We start from the raw sequence: 21,888 nt of genomic DNA on the forward strand, positions 1-21,888 counted from the left end.
AACACTAGCTGGCTTGTGTGTGCGGTAGCCCACTAAAACACGGCCTTGTATTAACGAGGATCAGTCCTCAGTTCGCGAGGGACCGCGGTGCGCATGCCCGGCCGCACTGTCCCACGCAAGCGCACTCCCGCCTCGCAAACAAACACCTAGTGCAGATGAACAAGTGAATAAATCCTCAAAAAATAAGTTAACCACAAAACATGATAGGACCTTGTTAAAATCCTAGGGGCCAAATTAGTGTAAGTGTTTCTGATGTGCAAGTTAGTGGGCACCTTCGTGTTGCTGCTGCTACTATCACTGGATTCTCGGGATTGCTCGGCCAGTAGTCAAGATGACAAAATCACACTCAATAGGTAAGAAAAACTCACTCTCACTTACTCACTTAACCTCGTGAACGGTTAGGAGAGGAACAGGAAACAGGGTAATAACTTATTTTTTTAAATTAAATTATCATATTCGTGATTGGCAGGAAGTTTCGTATCTGCCCGAAGATAGTGGGCGGTACTGAGAAAAATAGCTTTTGATGTACCTAACTAATTTTGTTACCGTTGAATATAATACATTAGTATTTTATACAATCGTGATATAATAGAGAGCTTTTAAGTCGAGTACCGTGTTTAAGCAACGAAGCTTACTGAGTTGCTTAAGTTAAGGTACTAGATTGAAAAGCTTGATTATATCACTATTGTATACAATACTTTTTCTACGAGACAAAAAAAAATACTTTCAACTAGTAGGTTCATATAGGTAAACAAACCAAAAGTATACAGCTAAGATACGCGAGCTGCCGCAGCCCGCGATACCTTCATACGTACGCGTCCCGGCCACCGGACCCGGCGCCCCCGGCGGGTTGGTCAACGACACCTCCTCGTAACTCATGAGGCGCTGGTACCTGCTCCTTGCGAAATTCAATTTTAAGACAGTTTTTTTCTCGATTTTGGCCACCGTAGCCTATGGAGGCTAACAAGCAACGCTAAGTGGTTTTCGTAGGGTATGGATGTTGCTATATGAAGGGTGTCACATGCGCGTTTCTGACTTATGAAGCAATTGTTTCTACTACAACATAAAATAAAATGTTTTTGTTGGCCAACCAATCACAAAGCAGATGCGATGCAGCAGCGTGTTTAAGTAGGCTAATTTGCATTGAATCGAGTCTCCTTAAACAAGAAATATTTTATCGAATTGTATGAAGTTCTATTTTCAAATTTTTTATAATTGACTAAACCGTATCGATAAAATTCTTATGCTTGAGTCGGAAATGCCATAGACTATCCAACGTTGAAAAGAGTAAGGTTGTAGTGTTGCATATGAAGTTGTAATACACAGATTATACTCGACGAATAGAAAAATGAATTATAAGTACAATTTTCGCTTTCATAATGTGCATAACTTACTGGTTAATATTTTGTATATAGAAGTAAAAAATATATTTTAATTTACTAACTTTATTAACTTCAATACCTACCTACTATTGTCACGTCATGTGTGCCAAGGCAACAATCATAATCATAATCATTTATTGTATAATATTAATATTACATGTCAATTATTTACAAAAAAATATTGAATAAAAATAATTAATAATATAGGTAATAATCATTAATATAACTAATTATAATAATTATACTCTTAAACACAACACAATACAATATCGAATTAAATATAGATATAAACGGATTGATTTGTTTGTTTAGCGTGCAACATTGGGCAGTCAAACTTGGCTCAGAACTTAGCTCTTTCGGTGAAGTTATTACCAGGAAGAAAAGGGTTCAGGAGGTAGGTAAATAACACATTATGATTGCAATAATTTGAGAGCGTTTTCCAACTATATTCATAAATTACTTTTACGTTTCAGAGCTTCAAATCGGCTCAAATGGAATCTCGAGATGGCGAAAAACTTGTGCAAAGTATGGCCGATGATATTCGTGCAATGATGGAGCTCAAAGTCAGCGCCGTAAAACGGATAGTCGAAGCGGCAGAAAATATGGCTTTTGACAAACAGAGCGAGCCTGTGCCAGAAGACTACCAGTTCTATAATAGCAAGGAGATGGACGAGCCTTACGACGAAGTGTCAATCACTACAACAGCAGAGCCAGATTTTAATCTTGAGAACTGGATTGTGCGACCACCTACTAAAAGTGCTCATCTACAATTAAATGCACACTTTTACAACATCCCTGTCAATACCAACTTTAGTAGCGTACATGTTCCAACGAACGTCTATGCTTGGGGTAAGTTCAATTATCTCGGTATAAACTGTGATTTATTGTGTTAGTAATACATTAATGTTAACCACCATCCTTTTAATTTAGCGGACGACGTTATCAAGGGAATCCATTGGTCTGAGGGGCTAGACACGCATTTTATCAATAATTATCAAAGTGATCCCACACTTTCTTGGCAATATTTTGGAAGTTCTACTGGGTTTATGAGACATTATCCAGGTAACACAATTGAATACTATTATTAGTCTCATTATTTTAAGATTTTCTGTTTCAAAATATAGTAACGTTCAAAATTATCTTTAAGTGATGAGATTATTACTGACTGTATAATGTCTGGAGTCTGGACTGCTTCGCTAACCACGACACGACACAATTTGTCAACAAAATGCAATCTGCTACAAGCTACGGTGTAGCGCTACAAGATGAGTTTATCACCTCGTAAAAGTTATACAGGAAACGATCATTTTTTTTATCAATACAGCAAGCGACTAATAACAGGTCAATTCGAACGTACACAATGTATGTTTTATTCAAACGTATCAGAATGACTTCTAAATGATGTCATTCAGTTATCGTGCATTTCGCTCGTACTTGTGCTAATACTTGTACGCACAAGCATTAGCACAAGCGAGACGCATGATGATAACTGAATGACATCATTTAAATATTATTCTGATATCAGTGTACGTTCGAATTGGGCTGTAAGATCAAAACACTGACAAAAAATTGTTCGCCACTTTCTGCAAAACTATAACTAATCGTAAACTGTAATAGATGTCATATATTAAATAAAAAGTGACGAAGCCCTCTAGTGGTGAAGGCCGGATTCGAACCAATCGTGTTCTGTTAGAAAATGTTCAAAATTGTAAACATTTCTCTTGCAGCAATGAAATGGAGAGCTGATCCAGTCGACATTTACGACTGTCGCACGCGAGCTTGGTACATGGAAGCAGCGGCTAGTCCCAAAGATGTGGTCATTTTAGTTGACCGTAGTGGTTCGATGACTGGCCAGCGAAGAGACATCGCCAAACACGTGGTCACCAACATATTGGATACCCTAGGCAATAATGATTTCGTCAACGTTATGACTTTTGCTGACACTGTTGAAGAAATAGTTCCATGCTTTGAAGACTCTTTAGTTCAGGTAGGTAAATAATTTTAGGAACCCTTTTTTGGAGACATCACAGAAGAAATATGAACATTTATATTTATTTGCATTTATCTTTTTTAGGCAACAATGGGAAATTTAAGAGAATTGAAGTTAGGATTGGACAACTTTGAAACAATGGAGATAGCAAACTTTTCTGCAGCCTTAACGAGAGCCTTTGAGCTTTTGGAAATTTACAGAAATAATAGTGGAGGCGCCAACTGTAACCAGGTAAGCAAAAAAAACCGGCCATATAGCAATAACTCGCCTTACACGCGCTTTGCCAGTTCCCAGCTCACACTACATACTCAGCATCAGCACTGAGTGTGTTAAAAAACCGGCCAAATGCGAGTCGGACTCGCGCACGAAGGGTTCCGTACTATTACGCAAAAAACGGCAAACAACCACGTTTGTTGTATGGGAACCCCACTTAAATATTTATTTTATTCTGATTTTAGTATTTGTTGTTATAGCGGCAATAGAAATACATCATCTGTGAAAATTTCAACTGTCTAGCTATCACGGTTCATGTGATACAGCCTGGTAATAGACGGACAGATAGACAGACAGACGGACGGACAGCGGTAATAGGGTCCCGTTTTTAACCTTTGGGTACGGAACCCTAAAACCATTATTGCGTTCTCGGTGGCAACTTTCCAAAGCACAAGAATTCTGAATAAAAAAAATATTGTTTAATAAGAAATTGTCGCCTTATTATTAAATTGTGACATTAAGAGGTTGTCAATATTTAAAGCGCGCACAATGTCTATTTGTATCGGAGTAAATAAAATAGCACTGTCGCATGTTACTGGGCCTGGGCAAGGGAATAATAAGATTATAAGAAAACTATTAAAATAAAATAAAAATTTATTATTTGTGTAATATTACTAAATGTTTTTAAATTGTGATTTTAATTGCAGACCCATAAGTAGAAAAAGTAAAGACAACCGTTTAATGGTGATTTTAAGACCAATCTCTGCAATTATTTTCTATCGAGCCGATTTGCTTTACTAAAACAAATAGTTTTTCCTAAAAAAACTGCTTAAGTGACATCAGTTTCAACGACATTGGATGTTGACAGCCCCTTAAATGCTAACTTTGTTGTTTTTCGTAGGCTATAATGCTGGTTACGGATGGCGTCCCATACAACTATAAGGAGCTCTTCGAGAAATACAACTGGAAATATGACACCCCTGTCAGGGTTTTCACGTACCTGATAGGGCGTGAGGTAAAGGTAGTACCACTTTCAGGTATTTACTGTGTGTCGTAGCCATTGCGCTACCTGCATAATGCCTTCCTTGTGCCAGTACCTACAGTGTACACCTTAAATGTGGTACCGACGTTCTTACTAACTTTTGATCTGTACCTTTTGCATGTTTCTTGTACCCTCTCAGATTTCATGATGCTTGAGCTTTTAGCACAGTGGGAGCATTCCATGACAACATCAACTTTTTGTCCCTTACGAAACGCTATGGCAGCTACCTTAATAAAACGTATTAGCTGCTAAGAAACACTACCAATCTTAAATAGGCCAGGAAATAAATGCCCAAAAAAAGGTATAGAGGGAAATGCTTGGAACACAATTTTTGACTTCGTAGCTTTGTTTGGACTAGTTACTTCGGAAAAGTGTCAATGTTGATACCATAAATGAATTCAGCACCCCCGATTTATACGAAAACGTTACCAAACCCGGCCTAGCAGCTTTACTGATGTAGATAATCAAGATAAAAATGAGAGCCCTAAATAAACCTTCAAGAGCAGATATCTCAAAAACTATACAACATATCAAAAAAAATTACCTAATAAAACTTGTAACAAATTAAATCACTTTTCATTTTGTATAAGTGGCCATGTCGCTCAGACCCATAGTTTCCGAGATATAATTGAAAAACCGAAAAATTTAACCTTCAAACCCCCCTCTCCCCCTCAGCACCAGGGATACGGTCGGGTACTTTTGATATGTTCATCTCCTAACTAGTCCAAACAAAGCTACGAAGTTAAAAATTGTGTTCCTAGCATTTCCCTCTATACCTTCTTATTGCTTGGTCTAAAAGCAGAGTTATGATATTACAATGCTAATAATTAGTTTCCTAATTTTACTTCTCGCAAGTACTAAAAAGATGGTCCCTTACGAAATATTTCATGGAATGCCCCAGTGGTTGTACAGTGGTAGATGCGTTTTATGTTATGGTTTGGTTGTCTGTATTGTTTATGTTTCGCTGCGTCACATGAGCGTAAGGTGAAAAATTTATTCACTATTTATTCATTATTTTTATTAAACAATAATTCTTGTAGTAACGAAACGGCCAAGCCATATATTTTGACTAAGGTGTAGAGTATGTGAATATGGGGCTTGTAGAGTAAGAAGCTTGGCTCTACAAGAGATCTGATAACTTTTTGACAGTGCGAGCCTTACGCTTTCGTCTTGGCAACATTTGACATGAAAATGTTTTTGGTGGGATTTCACTTCTTTTTGTAAATTCCTGATAACAATCTTCCATCTCCTAATTTACCTAAAGGGTTGGGGGTGGTTTATTATTAAAAATTATGAAATACGTATCTGGGAGCATATTTATTTATTTATTTTAAACTTTATTGCACAAGAACAAGTACAAAAGGCGGACTTAATGCCTTGAGGCATTCTCTACCAGTCAACCACTCATCATATAGTCATATTTTATATAATCTGCTTTTTACTGATTCCCCATACAAACTTCAACCTCCTTTTCCCCCTAACGCCCTTTTCCACCCCCTTTTCACCCTCACGGGGTGATTTTGGGGTTAAAAATATTCTAATTCCTTCCGCATAACAAAAACTACCTATATATCTACATACCAAATTTCAACTAAATCGGTTCAGCGGTTATTGATTCCCCATACAAAATTCCACCCCCCTTTTCACCACCTTAGGGGCTAAAAATTTCAAGTTTTTTATTTTTTTGGTTGGGTTTTTTTGGGAGTTTATTTTTTTTGTATAAGAATTTTTTGGTTGTTGGTGTACTAAGATTATCTTACATACCAAATTAGGTACAGTTTCCTAGGACTTTACGAACTTAAGGTTTTGATGATCATCAGTGAGTGAGTGAGTTTGTAAGTGAGTCAGTGACGAAATCGGGGTTTTTTGGATATTAATAAAATCTAAACTATAAGAGCTATGCAATTGAATTTTTTTATGCTTAATAAGATCACTATATAGCCCGAGAATTTTGTTTATCTGGTATAATTTAAACCCAAGTTATGAGGGTTCAAAAAAAGCGAAGCGCTTCGAGGAAAGGTAGGTAGTGCCCTTGCGCTTCCCTTTGCTCGTCTTGGCGGAGGCACCGTGTAGGCACCAGATAAAAAATGAGTTAATCATCCCTGGGTAGTGATAAAATATCAATTGAAAGTGAAATATATATTCTAATTTTACTTGTCTCCCAGCCAAGGGACTTTTAACTCTTTTAATTAACACCGTAACGTAGCAATGTTAAGTATACGAGTAGGTACTATAGGCGAAAACAAGTGGTAGAATTGCACAGTGTCATGCTATAAAAAAAACTACCCATCTCTAACTAGTTATGTTTAAAAGAGATAGACGATCTTTCTCGCGTCCGATATCAGTTCTTATTATATTAGGCTTACGGCGAACTACATACTAATATCTTAAGTACAGAATATTATTCGTCCCTAATTTAGAATTTATAAATAAATCATTCAATCATCAATAGCATTAAAACATTGCCAATCCAACAATTTAAGAAAAGACTGACAAATTTACTTATAGACAAATGTTTTTATTCAATCTCGGATTTCCTAACATGCGAAACATTATAGGTAATTCAAAATGTAAACATATACAAAAAATACCTTGACATGTAATTCAATTTTTTTATTTTTTTATTTAAGCTATTATCATTATTTTTCTCTTTAATGTATTTGAAATGTATTTATTTTACGCAATGAATGATTTTACTGTTATTATTTAAGATTGGCAATATTTTTAATGTTTTTAATTTTTAAGATTTATCTTGTTAGTCAAGTTATTTTAAGAACATGTTTTTGTACGCCAAAAGGTAAAACATAGTGAGACCAATTTTATAATTTTATACACCACTGTAACAGTTTTACCTATGTTTTACAAATAAACACGTTGACTTTGACTTTTTAAATTATACTCTAGGCATGAGTTTTCCTAATATTTTTTATACAATTATTATTTAATTTGGTTTATTAAAATAAAACTCGTCTTATTAGATCTACGGGCGGTATTTGTTTTGCCGTACAATGGTAAGGTTAAGTTAGAATATAAATATATTCCAATCAAATACAATATAATATACCGTCAACCGGGGTGAATAGGGATGGCTGGGTTGAATAGGGACAAAACTTAAAATGTGATTTACCTGATAATTTCTTGAGAAATACTTACACAAATTGCACCATACAAAATCGACTATTATTTTCAATCGTATGAAATATTTTTTTAAGAAATTGTCAGGTAAATCACATTTTACGTTTTGTCCCAATTCACCCCGGTTGACGGTATACCTATATAGGTATATATTTTACGTTAATCGTACATCGTACTATTTATTAGCGCAGTCAGTGAATAATTTAGTTTTATTATTGTTATTATTATTTGAAATGCCTGTATAAACATAGATTAAACACAGAAGCTAACGAAGAGCACCGACATCGATTCACCAGAGACACGACACACAGAGCACCCTCATGAGATCCAAATACATCGAAATACGCGGTTACGAGATGAATTTATATAACTCTATATTTGCTATAGTCCAAAATAATCTTTGTGATAAAAACAACTATTTATGTCGCTCTTGACCGCGAAATTTCCGTTGCAACCCAAACGTCATTAAATGTCGTTTTCCAAATATTAATATTTGGAGATTTCATTTAGGTGGCGGACGTACGGGAAGTGAAATGGATGGCGTGCGCGAACCGAGGGTTTTACGTACACCTCAGCACGCTAGCTGAGGTGCGCGAGCGTGTGCTCGAGCACGTCAATGTACTGGCGCGCCCGCTTGTGCTACAGCGAGAGACGCACCCTGTTGTCTGGACTCCTGTCTACGCTAATGTTACGGTACGATTTCATTCCAACGTTGAATGAATTGTTTAGTTTTTATCGCAAACTTAAATATTACAATAACAACACCAAAAGACCTTTACTAACCTTGAGCCAACTTCGACAGGACCCCAAGGTCGCAGATTATTTATGGGAGCAACGAGAAAGAGCTGAGCAGAAGGAACGGTTTATGAGCCAACGACGCGATAAAACTCACTTCAATTCTGAAACGGAACAAAATCGCAGATGGAAAATAACTCAGGTATAATAAACAAAGCCATTTTCCTCCTCCGCATCTCCACTATGCCAATTTTTCACTAGGCTTTCCTAAATTTTTGGAGTTTTTTTGCCAATCTATCTTCCCAGCTAATCTAGGATTAGATTCTCACGTATGATTTAGCCATGAAAATCAGTTTCGGGAAGTCTTGAGTTACAATAATTGGCACCCTACAGAAGTACATAAGTCACTAGATAAGTTTTGCAATAGTCTAATATGAAACAGAGGTTGCCTATCACATATACTTTGTAAAACTATATTCACATAGACAATTATAGCCGGAGAACATTTACTTTCTTTATAATGATACTTATTTAAAAAATCTTAACTTTTGTATGAGATGAAAATGTTGTATAAATTATTCGTAAATCGTCCTTAGCCCACGCCGACGTTTTTAAAATTTAAATCTTTTTTTAAATTAGTGAATTTAAAAAGAAAGTAAATGTTTTCCGGACAATCATTGTTTATGTAAATGTAGTTTTAAAAAGTATCTGTGATAGGCCACCTCATTGTTTCATATTTGTCTATTGCAAAACTTATCTAGTGGCCTATGTAAGTACATTATGCTGAAAAGGATTCCAATAGTAAGATCAAGAGGAGAATCGATTATATATAGAGCTATAGTGGTGATAAACTCGTGTGGTATAATTATAATGGTTTTAAAAGGGCTTTACTGGAACTTTAAATGTTTCAGATGAAACAGGGCCAGTACAGCGAACTTGGTAACTCTCAGTATCAACTGATGACATCAGTATCAATGCCAGTGTACGATCTTCGACACAATGAGGTGAGTGTGTATCTTTAATATCTATATTTAGGTGTTAGCATTTTTTACATTTCGATATCCAAGTTTGAGAAAGCGACCAACAATATTAGAATATTTGAAATCGAAAATTGCATTAATCCGTTGTTCTCTGTCTCAACCACAATTCAATGGCCCAAAAAAATATGATGCTGTATTTTCCGAAATTCTGATGTCTCATGCATGATCAGTAACAAATGTATCTCTCGTTTAAATCTCCAGAAGATTGTTTCCAGATTGGTTACATTTCCTACTAATTGGCCTGATCTGTCTCTTTATCAACTTATATCTTTACTATTTTCTTTGTAAACTTGATGTATTATCATGACCTGAATATATTTTAATAATATTCCGTTTTGTTTGATGGTTTCCCCTCAGAACATCACAGAGAATGTACTGATAAATGAAGCTTACTGGGTATCAGTTACGAAAGAGGTACTACACTTAGAAAGTTTTGATGATTTAATGTAAACTTTTGCAAGATACAAGAGAGTTTTTATGATTTAGTTTTGGATTCCAGTAACGGTAAAGTCTTATTTGGCCCCGTTAGCGATGCATCTGTCCTTGATAGATGTCGACCGCACGACCGCGTGGCCGCCCGCGCGGCCGCCCGGGCGGCGGCGGCGCGGGCCCCGGGCCGTCGGCCCGCCGAGCGCGACTCGATGTGTTGTTCGACCCCTGGCTTAGTAGTATAGTAGTTTTCTACTAGTCGTAGGCGTAGACCACTAGGGTGTTATGATCAACTTTTCTATCAATTATTGAATTAATTATTTCTGTGCAAGAGTTATGATTATATATTATATTACACACACTGTCTAATCAATAAACTGTATTTGTGCCTGATTTAGTGATGTCTTTGTAGAGACATTTTAATGATTGACTTGTGCTACGAAACGTAAATGTAAATATTTTTAAATGAGTTTGATTCCGCCCGACATATATGACTCGAATGGGGCTTTTGTTACTTGAGTATCTATTCAGTTTGAAGTGCTATTTTCTTCATATTAACATGACTTTTGAGACTCGACATTAAATTAGTGTATATAAAAGTCTTCTCGTTGATCGAGGAGATCTTTTGATTTTTAGTGCAGGTTCTTACAATGCATTTATCTGTTATTACATTTTATTGCATTCGTGCGTCCACAACCAATCGCAGTCCGTAGAGGAGAACGGCCAAAAGGAGGTAGGCCACGCTCTCATAGCATTACTATACCTGTGTGGACGGATGAAAGGGAAGAGCGGGGGACTCTTATCGGCAGCGAGCCCGAACGCAAGACGCGAAGTGGCCTCGTGGTGTCCCGGCCTTCTGGCCTGGCCCTTTGCGTCTGTTGTTCTGCCCTCAAACTACTCACACAACTTTTCTTCTTCTAATTTCAAAGTGAAACCACCGATAAGAGACCACCAAAACTAATATCAAAATTTATTTACAACATTTCTAAACAATTATTGGTACCAAATAACACTTTCTATGAAATCCATACATGTTTACACATTGCCATGTCTTATTTTGTCGCATTAACAATTTAAATAATGTCAACAGATTCTGACAAGGATTCAGTTAGAGAAGTTTAAAGGTTACTTGACTACCGGCTACAGAAACGGTAGTGGGATTCTAGTACCTATAAAGTGTAGAATTTAAAACTCCTACATTAACATTATTATTATATATAGTAGAATTTGCTAGAACCTGTAACAATTAAAATTGTTAATTAGAATCCTTAAATTAACATAGTTGTTTTGTACATAACAGTACATGAAGTGACCTAGTGGGGCGTAGAATTGCTACATACAGTCGCCGCAGTCTCGCTTCAGCCGAGCAAACTTTAAATATTTTATAGTAGAGTAGGTTTAACAGCTAGAAATGCTAAATATGGTCATGTAGCTAGATTGATTTTGAATTATTTATTGAATAAGTATTTGAAATACTGTTTTTATATTTTAATAGCGTTTTTTGGTACTTTATTAGATCTAGAGTAAATAATAATTTTAGTGTTTATATGGGATGAGGTTGGAGAGTTAAATATTTAGTTATAATTTCTGCCGATATGTAATAAACAGCTATTTTTATATAATATTCTGAATGAACGGGTGAGTTTCTAAGCGTGTGATGAATATTTCAGATGCGTATAGCTAGATTGTTAGGAGTGGCGGGGACCGATGTGGCTCTGTCCGAGATACAAGCGTTGATGACACCCTACAAGGTACGTATTTAAACAATTATGCTACAATTGATTGTCACATTTCCCGCCGAATATTTTTAGGGTTCCGTACCCAAAGGGTAAAAACGGGACCCTATTTACTAAGACCCCGCTGTCCGTCTGTCTGGCACCAGGCTGTATCTCATGAACCGTGATAGCTAGACAGTTGAAATTGAAAAACAAATACTAAAAAGTACGGAACAACTTGAACAGACTACTTGTTCTTTTCCATGTGATGTTTTCAACATAAAAATAAGTCAAACATAGAAATAATTAAAAACAATCAACAAATGCGGACATGAAACATAATAGGGAATCTATTCAGATTGTCAGTTTTTGTTACAAAACTGCTCCAAGCAAATTCGTTGAGAACTAACAAATCCTTACATGATCAAATTGATCATAAATAGTTTTACTCTGATCAATGGCGATTTGAATATTTTTTTGCAATTGAACGATTCAATCCAATCCCCATAGTCATATTTGGCTATTTTTGATATCTCAGATCGGAGTGAACGGGTATGCCTTCATAGTGACGAACAACGGGTACATCTTGATTCATCCTGATTTGAGGCCTGTGGTAAGTAATAAGTAATAAATGGTAATAATAATTTTACATAACAAGTATAAGTTTAGGGCTGCAGGTAGATCAGCTAACTTTACCCATAGGTAAAAAATCTTATGTGCACCGGAAGTAAGATACTCGTATGCCCCTTTTATACGCGTATATACATTCTGGAATATCTACAGGAAGTAACGTAGTGGCACCAATGATCGACACTTTTAGGAGATAGTGGGGTTTTCTATAAAATTAAGAGTGATTTAGTCATAATTAAGCCAAAAGAAACGATTGAGTATGGTAAGGTATATTCTTGAGACTTATCTAGGGTGTATTATTTTTATTAACTAACAACAGGCTAGAAGAAAATCCAAAAAAAGAAAAAAGTGTATAAATCTCCAATCATCGGCACTAAATATTCAGTAAACAACACCCAGTTATCGATTATTAGTTACCCGTAATGTGCATCTGCCCGATGCCCTTCGTCGGTAATTAAATAAAATTAACTATTCAATAAGTATTCATTTATTGTCTACAGTACCCATTATATTAGAAACATACGTGCTAAGTGTATTAATTATACAAATAAACACACATAATATTATTAAGTATAAAAGGGTCTGTGCGTAAAAGGGAACAGTCGTGGATTAAAAGGGAACCAAAACATTCTCTGACTCTTCTCTTTCCGCACAGACTTTCCTAACTTCCGTGTTCGCGGTAGGCCCTCTGGTAACTCTACTTTGATTAATTAATTTCAAATATCTACCAAACAGGCAAAGCAATAGGAATCATATTCGCTTGTCTAATGAAATACGTTTAAAAAAATATTATCGACACGTGTCCATAATTGGAACAGTCACGTTTGTAAAAACCAGTAATCGACACCAACAATATCTACCAAAATAGTTAACCTTCGTTTTAACAAAAAATAAATCCTGTAGTTCTTATAATAACCCGTAAAAAAAAATTTCGAGTAAATCACATAACATTTGGATTATTAACAAAAAGATGTACTCACTTCCTTAAGAATTTCTTTAAGAAATTATGTTATTTTCACCAGATCTCTAGCCGCACTGGATTTTCAGGCTGCTATTTTCAAACAAAAAGACGGATTTCGGCAAATTTCAATGGTTTCCTGTCAACAGTGTGCTCTCTAGTGCACAGTGTTACAAAATTAAAAAAAAATTGTTTCCTACGCTTACTTTTTTTGGTCTTTTTTTTAGTAACGAATGTAAGTACCTGCATACATAAATAGATCTTAGTCATCTAACTACAAATCTTTGTTTTCAGTACCAACAAATATTAAAGCCAAGTTACAACAGCGTGGATATGATTGAGGTTGAACTTTTCGACGATGACCGAGGCCCACGAAACTTCAGTAAAGAACTAACTGCGGTAAATAATTTCACATGGTAGTATTGACGAAACTCTGAAACACTACTAAGCACTAAGAACAACAAAATATACAAATACAAAAAAGGTTTTCGACTATAACTATAAAGTCAAACATTTTAAATACCCCTTACGCTAATCATAAGATTTTAAACCTTTTTATACCAAAAATGCCTTATACTATTTTGGAAAAGAACTGATACTTTTCTAACTGAAATTTTTACCAAACATAACTAAGAGTAAGATCCACCGCAAAGAAACGCTTTCACGTAAAAAAAATCGGTCCATCGTTTAGAACTATGATGCCACAGACTTACACACAGACAAACATTGACTTCAAACGTATAACACCCCTCATTTTGAATCGGGGGTTGAAATGTAAAATGTTTATTATATTGGATGAACTCTGACAATAATGTTATAAATTTATAATATACTGCCCCGTATTACAGGAAGATAATATATTTCCACGTGGTAATGTGTAAGTATGTTCATATCAATTTTTCTGTTTTCTGCTTCAGCTTCGTCAAGAAATTATAGACCAAAGAACTGGAAACAAGATCATGAATGTAAAGTACCATATGGACGATATGGTAAGGAAAAGTGCAAATTAACGATAATATGTTGCATCAAAACTACATGTCACTAAAACCTTATTTTTTGCTTCAGAAAAGAGCATCCCGAGCTAAAAAGCATTACTTTTGGACTGGCATCAGCGAGTCCCCCTTTACCCTCGTGGTGGCTATTCCGGAGAACTATGGGCGTCATAGGATCACACCACCTCCTAACGACGACATCCACCGCCTCTCGCTCACGTTCAAGAACATATCGGCTCAGCAGTTCCTTTCGGACAAGTGGAGCGTCCATCCTGACTGGTAACACAACTGCTACTCCACCAACATTTGACCACTCAGGACAGATGCTAAATAAAAATGACCGATAAAATTGGAAAGTGACCGCATGATGGCCTCGAATCTGCTGTCAAAATTTAAGAAAATTTTAATTTGGATCACGGTCCAATTAACGGCATTGTTACACTAGTCAAGACACAAGCCGTATGTATTTCAAATACTGGAAAAGGAAAGATACACAAGTTGATTATGATAATTATTATACATAGTAGCATGTATAAACAATTTATCACCGAAAAAAAATACATACTTGTGTTTTGCCTACACATCTATGATCTCGTTTCAGGCTGTACTGTCGTCACTACGAACGTTCGTTTTCATCTCCTGAAGAGGAGCTATCTTACTTTTTGGAACGGGTAGCGCGGCCGGGTTGGCGCTGGCCCGCAAAGCCCCGGCCTCCTGAACACCACAAGAACAAGGGACACGAGCGACACAACGGTACCCTCACAACTAAAAGTTTATTCCAAATCTACTATAAGACAAAGTTAAAATTTAACTAAGTACAAGATACTACCAGAAAGAAATACTGATACAAAAGGATAATTATAAACTGAAATAAATGTCATATACAACACAAATTAAAATTTAATTTGTCCTTAGAGTAAAAGGATAATTGACATTTAAGTAGTAAATCGTATCGTAATACGTTTATATGAAGTAGTATAGTCAGAAATACTACAAATCGGCTTGTGGATGACCTAAATTATATTCTCATTGAACAGACGCATTCATTTGACAGGAACCTCAGATGGGCGCGAGCGCACGAAGGCTTCTAACAGTACGCCTCGCAATGAGTATTATTGTAAGTGATGATATGATATATAGGGTGGGCCAGTGATAAAATCTCTTTTCGGCTCGACGTCTTTCGTTAAAATGCATTTATCATTGGCCCACCCTATATTATAAGTCATAATGATTCAGTAGAACAGGGCGGCAGAAACTTTGAACGCAACATATAAGTAACTGAACTCTTGTGCAACATGAGGGTCTAGGTATTTCATGAAAGTTACAAGTCTATAGATAATTTTTGTGTCATTTTTACTTATATTGTTGTGTATTTGAAATGTAAAATACAAGTAAAATTAATGCAAGGGATGTTTTTAAGGCGACCACGGATTAATGCAGGCTCTAGTATATGACGCGATCAACACGGCATGGTTCAACAAAAGCATTACGGAATCTGCATCCAACGAAACTGCGTAAGTATACCTACATGAATTAATCATACAATTTGCAAGCTACGAGGGTCATGCCAATAGAATTTAGATACTCAACAAATATAATGCTTATTTCTGAATACAGATATTTATTTTTTCAAAGTATTCACCATGAACAAATATACATTTTTCCATCCGTTTAAACCACTTATTTAGAAAATACCGACAACCACTCTTCTTCAGATACCTCAGACATGTCATAGTAATAAGCAGCCAGGGCATCTTCTTCGCCGTCATACCGCTTTCCTCTTAACTTTTCTTTAATTTTTAGAAATCATTCAAAATCACAGGGTGCTAGGTCAGGGGAATATGGTGGATGAGGCAAGATAGAAATATTTTTGAAGCAATAGTTAGTAGTGTTCTGGCTGAAGTGTGTGGAGCAGAGCAGGATGCCGGGTTCCTGACTTCGGCCGCTTGTCGCACAAGCTGATAATACTTTTATGGCATAAACAGTGACATAACATTCCCAGTTAACTGTTCGTTGATCCTCCAGCACCACGGTAGCAATATGTATCGTCTTGCAGAAAAATGAGGCCACCATTTTGTTTCTGTGTGCTGCGCGCTCGGCGACATTTTGTTGTCGGAGTCGGTTCATCTTCAAAGCAACATGCCGTCGACTGCCGCTTTATTTCAGGATCGTAGTTACGAGTATATAGCCATATTTCGTCACCTGTCAGTACGTATATATCGTACACTTTTTTTTCTCACCGGCGCCATGCAAACTTTTATATCATAAATTTACACCAATCTACGCGATCCTCTTTCTGCAAGTCGTTGTCCGTTGAGTTTGTGAGGTACCCATTTCGAACAACGCTTACGAAAAGACAGCTGCTCGTAAACAATTGTTTATAATGCTGCTGATCTGACCCAATGCCTAGTTTACGCCAAAGCTCTAAGTATGTAATTCGCCTGTTTTTCCATACTATCTTTGTCTTACACTAGTACTACTCGTAGCACCCAAAAGAAAAGGATGAGTATATAGTTATTTGTTCTTATTTACTGACAATTTGGTGTGACTATATCTAATTTTTTTGGCATGCCCCTCGTATGTATATTATATTCAGAAAGCTGAAGTAGTGCACTACACTGATTCTTATGCATAAAATGTCTTATATGCGGTTACACTAGTTTGATTAGATAAAATAAAATTTCACTCCCTTTTTTCTCCATTTAGTGTTCACTTGCTAAAAATTAATCTTACACTGCACATCCATTTTATGTTGGTTTTCACCTGGATAGCCCATTGACAAAAGTGATTGGATTATTACCGAGGTAAAGTACATACAATGAAATGTTTTTCTTTCGATTTACACTTTAAAACATGGTGATTTTTAAGAAATTATTTACTCTCCGTCCAATAAATTCTAGTGACCTTTGAATCTTAAAACATTTTGAAGGCCAAATCTAATAGGTATGATTTTAATACCGTTAATACTTAAATACGAAAATTAGGTCGAATTTTCGTTGTAGCAATACGTTGTCTTAACCTTTGGAACGCTAACTTAAATATACCAAATAGTTGTAAAAATTTCGTTATTAATTTATTGTAGAAAACATGTCGATTAAATAGTTTATGCTAGCGTTCAAAAGGCTAGGATAAAATATAGCAAACCAAGGATTGTAAGTATTATTTATAGTTTAAAAATAGATTATAAGTTCAAGCAGCTTGGATGGAGTAGGTAAGTATAAGTACTTACCTAATAGTTATTTGTTTAACAAGGGAGCAAAGTTGTTGTTTACCCCTGGGGCTAATTGCACCCCCCCCCCCCCCCCCCGAGCTGGTGAAAGACTCCAAACTTGTATCACGAACGTAATGGGTTGATTACGAAGTGGAACCCTAAGCGTTACGAGGTTTCTAAGGACCGAGAGGTGAACAATTTTGTTATGGAGTTTGTCAATGTAAATATTTTTCACCACACTAACGCGAAGAAAATACTAGTTTCAATCACAACAAAACGAAGCAAAATAAAAGCTGTTACCCTTTTAACGTTCCAGATTTTTTTTAATCGATTCAAGTCTCATCGCCTCTTTGAACATAAAAAATTCTACATAAGAACAAACGAACAAAAAGATGATGTTATAGGATCATTATTGCCCTATTTTATCTAAGTGTACCTTATACGTAATATAAAATAAAGGGTTAAATATTGTCATTCGAAATCATGACTTAAAGGTCCATCCTGCCAGATAACGTGAGGAAACAATTACTTTGCGCTCTAGAAAATAAAATGCAACGTTGCTTACTCCTTTTAAAGAAAAAAGAGTCTTTCCGAGCTGGTGTGGTGAGAAATATATTACACCCAAGTAACAACATAGCCAAAACAATGTTTTTCAGAATAAGTTCGTAGCACCATGTTCGAAATGATGCATTACCCTGAATAGGTACCTAGTTAGATAGTTTAGATACATTAGGAATTTGAAAATTACGTATATCAAAACTGCCATAGCGAGAATTCGCAATAAAAAATATATTTTTAGAGTGAACGCTGTGATTGCTGTGAATCTCAATTTAAACAACAATCTGTCCCACAGCAAACAGTCAAACTACAACAACGCTCTAATTCGTGTCTTATTGTTTGCATGCAGGCTGAAGTTCATCGAACGATTCGGATACATCGTGGCGTTCATAGCTACACACAGCGGACTCACCAGGTGGCAGACGCATCCTCCCAGAGAACAAGAAAACAGCAGCGATAGCAGGTGGATAGTCGCATCAAATTTAATAATGTATTCTTTACAAAACTTAAACGCCGTGGCAAACCAATTTGTAAGTCGAAAAGGCGCATGAACAATACGTTTTATCATATCTAGACTTACTTACCAAACCAAAAATATCGTACAATGTACGAAGTTGGTTACCTATACAAGCAGCAACCTACGTAATTCATCTTTCAACCTTAACCTTTCATGTTAAAACGATGCTCGACACTGAATTTGACACATTTCATGGAGTTATTCATTTCGCTATAACTATCACAGATTCGAGTTCGGAAAGCAATGGCCACGAGCGATCGACGAGGTCTGGTACCGGCGGGCGGTCGAGCAGCACTATGTCGACCCTCTTAGCTACGTATACAGTGTGGAGATGAACACAGAGAAGGTCCCCTTAAACGTCAGCACGGCGGTGGTCACTGCGGCCCACGCGGTGTTCCACGGGGATGGTCACAGGAAGGCGCCTGCTGCGGTCGTCGGCTACCAATTCCAGCACGACCGCCTCGCTGAATGGTTCTTCAATATCACAGCTACAGTAAGACGCACACACGACTAGCAAATAGTACAATAATACTCACATTGATAAATAATTCACTTCTATGGGCGCAGGAAATAAAAGCAATCAACGTGAATCATATTTGCGTGCCGTGTGTCTCGTACATTCAAATTTCGTTTAAATAATTTATAGTTCTACTTGCTTACACACACATATTGCGTAACAATGAGATAAATAACATACCTTTCAAGTTTTTATACATATGTATGTAGAATGACAAAATAATTAAAGGCATATTATGTAATTTCAGTGTGATAATAACAAAGGATGCTGCGCATCAAATGCATGGGATTGCTTTTTAGTTGACAGCAATGGATGGATTATAGTCAGCGAAGACGGCAACCATACAGGACTGTTTTTCGGCAAGGTACATCTTCCGATATTAAATGGATTGGTATTATTTCAGAAGTGCAAGCCACAAGCAAGACTCGAGTTCGAGCTGTTAAATCCTTGAAGATTTTATATAATATAAAGCTGGAAACAAAGTAAACGACTCAGTCTTTAGAGGTTAATCTCTTAAAAAATGGAGTCTTGAATACTTGCGTTTAAAAAGCACAAAACTAGCTCAAACGCCTCGAACTTTTCATAGGCTGTCACAAGCCTCTTAGCCAGGCGGTTAACATTTTTTTACCCTAGTCATATAATTTCTACCTTCTTTACAGATTCGACCCGATATCATGACAAGACTCGTTGAAGATGAAGTGTACAAGACCATACACATAGTGGACTATCAAGCGGTTTGCTTCAGAGAAAAGAAGACAACGAACCCTGCAGCCACGCTTCTTACGGTAAGATAACAACTTGGCTTTCACACGATTTTCCAGGCTAACCTGAAAGAAGCGGACAAAATAAAATATCCTGTTATTGGAAGTAAGATGACCGTACAACCAAAATATACGAATTTTAATTAATCCCTAAAGTAGATTTTTACCCACACAATACTATAATCAGGCTCGATCCGTCGAGTCGCTGCAGAATAACGTAATTACGTAACCCAACTAAACGGAGCACATTTTATATGTAATAAAAATACAGTGTTTTATTAACTTAAGTGACTATATCAAAAAAGTGTCATTGTTGCAGCCGTTGGAGAATGTGCGTCTGGTCCTGGCGTGGTTCCTCGCGACCAGCGTTTGGCTCTACAATACCATCACAGTAGGTTTAGCGCAGGGCTCTGTCTACACATTCGACGACGGTAAGTCTGTTTCTAACCTCTCACTGTTGGCTGTGTCGTTACCACCAACGCCGTAATGATAAACAATGTGCTACCCCTAACCAAGAATATAAGCCATGGAGTATCGTGCTCAATGTTGTGAATGACAGAATATGCGATTAAATGTTGCCCTTCTACGTTGTCGGCATGTACTGTGCAATTCTGCATGACGACGAGCCACAATGTGATATACTATTACATACATGCTAAAGCGACCTATAAATCCATCGTGCTTGTCAATATTGCCTACAGTGCATGAAATCACTGGTTATAGCATTACAATATTTGATGATCTAACAAACTTCTTGAAGTGAGGTTCGATTAATTATATGAGTCACTTCATTCGAAGATATATGGTTAATATAAATTTATATCTGAAGAATGAAGTGATGAAATATAATTAATGATCTAACATACTTCTTGAAGTGAAGTTCGATCGAAATTATATGAGTAAATTCATTCGAATATATAAATTTATATTAACCATATATAATATTGTCTTCGGTTACCGCGATAGTTACTCATGAAATAAAACTATGAAAACGGATTATATCGCGTATATTGAATTTATAATACATCCCGACGTTTCGAACTCTTTACAGCGTTCGTGGTCAACGGGTGACACGCTGTAAAGAGTTCGAAACGTCGGGATGTATTATAAATTCAATATACGCGATATAATCCGTTTTCATAGTTTTATTTCTTAACCATATATCTTCGAATGAAGTGACGAAATATAATTATGAATAAAACAGTTTTAGTATAGAAAAAAGATCCGAAATCCTGAAGAATATAATATGTCATGACATAACACTTCAATTTTTCTATATACACACAGCACAAGATTCGTATGCATGGGGGGATTCTCGCCAGCTCAAGACGCGAAAGACTTAGCTGTTCTATCCATTATGTAGTATCAAAATTATAGAATGGAGTCAACAATTGGTCTCTAGTTGAGTTGTACAAAAGTAGTAATGACTCCATCTTGTTTTCAGAGAATGTTACACCCACCGGTGAGTGATAGACCGAGCACAGTAGGTGTCGTCATGGATAGAGTGCTATTCTAATCATATTACCCCCGGAATGTGCATGAGCCTCGTAGTTATCTTCTCAATATTTGAGAATATCCACCGTCGTTTCTAATTCAACTCGTCCAACGTCAACACAATTGATATCGGAATATTTCGTATATATTTTTTCTGAGTTATCCAAATGTTTATAAAAGAGGCTGGTTAGTAGGTTTCTAGTTCAGTTTATACCATTCGTGCCTTACAGACTCATAAATCACCCATTTGAAACATTTAGGATAACAATAAGGATAACATCTGCATGCTGATCGAAATATGCTTGTGAATCAGCTTTAATCTGGTAGGTGCGGTAACTTGTCGTTATGTATATGTGTGATTTTCAGTCTTAAATTATTTTACAATTATTGCGCTTTATATTTATATACAGCTTTGTCCTATTCAATTTATATGTTTCTTTACAAATTTTTGATATCATACTCGTATCGCCTATAACTATGTATGTTATATTGTCCATGCCCAACTTATCTAATATTTCTGCCTAATTTTGATATATCTTTTAAATATTCGCCAGCATGTCTTTCTCGCC

At 36.3% G+C, this 21,888-nt stretch overlaps 1 protein-coding gene across 10 annotated transcripts in view; it reads left to right on the forward strand.

The window, feature by feature from the left end:
- LOC134755746 (voltage-dependent calcium channel subunit alpha-2/delta-3) overlaps positions 1–21,888 on the forward strand; it is a 26,515-nt gene continuing 4,627 nt past the window's right edge. Inside the window, exons 1-26 of one of the 10 annotated variants that reach the window (XM_063692297.1) lie at positions 1–353; positions 1,695–1,776; positions 1,856–2,231; positions 2,313–2,444; positions 3,110–3,369; positions 3,457–3,603; positions 4,487–4,606; positions 8,273–8,455; positions 8,565–8,699; positions 9,409–9,501; positions 9,895–9,951; positions 10,673–10,699; positions 11,637–11,717; positions 12,220–12,294; positions 13,564–13,668; positions 14,187–14,258; positions 14,335–14,540; positions 14,863–15,014; positions 15,325–15,378; positions 15,682–15,775; positions 18,380–18,493; positions 18,773–19,040; positions 19,312–19,428; positions 19,724–19,849; positions 20,145–20,256; positions 21,270–21,287. In XM_063692297.1, the coding sequence (XP_063548367.1) occupies positions 253–353; positions 1,695–1,776; positions 1,856–2,231; positions 2,313–2,444; positions 3,110–3,369; positions 3,457–3,603; positions 4,487–4,606; positions 8,273–8,455; positions 8,565–8,699; positions 9,409–9,501; positions 9,895–9,951; positions 10,673–10,699; positions 11,637–11,717; positions 12,220–12,294; positions 13,564–13,668; positions 14,187–14,258; positions 14,335–14,540; positions 14,863–15,014; positions 15,325–15,378; positions 15,682–15,775; positions 18,380–18,493; positions 18,773–19,040; positions 19,312–19,428; positions 19,724–19,849; positions 20,145–20,256; positions 21,270–21,287 (3,307 nt within the window). In that variant the 5' untranslated portion in view covers positions 1–252. Of the gene's footprint in view, positions 354–1,694; positions 1,777–1,855; positions 2,232–2,312; positions 2,445–3,109; positions 3,370–3,456; positions 3,604–4,486; positions 4,607–8,272; positions 8,456–8,564; positions 8,700–9,408; positions 9,502–9,894; positions 9,952–10,672; positions 10,700–11,636; positions 11,718–12,219; positions 12,295–13,563; positions 13,669–14,186; positions 14,259–14,334; positions 14,541–14,862; positions 15,015–15,315; positions 15,379–15,681; positions 15,776–18,379; positions 18,494–18,772; positions 19,041–19,311; positions 19,429–19,723; positions 19,850–20,144; positions 20,257–21,269; positions 21,288–21,888 lie in introns of all 10 variants that reach the window. The other 9 variants (XM_063692296.1, XM_063692294.1, XM_063692299.1 and 6 more) reach the window with 9 other exon arrangements.

Source organism: Cydia strobilella, chromosome 3 (genome assembly GCF_947568885.1).
Source record: "Cydia strobilella chromosome 3, ilCydStro3.1, whole genome shotgun sequence".
Lineage (NCBI taxonomy): Eukaryota > Metazoa > Arthropoda > Insecta > Lepidoptera > Tortricidae > Cydia > Cydia strobilella.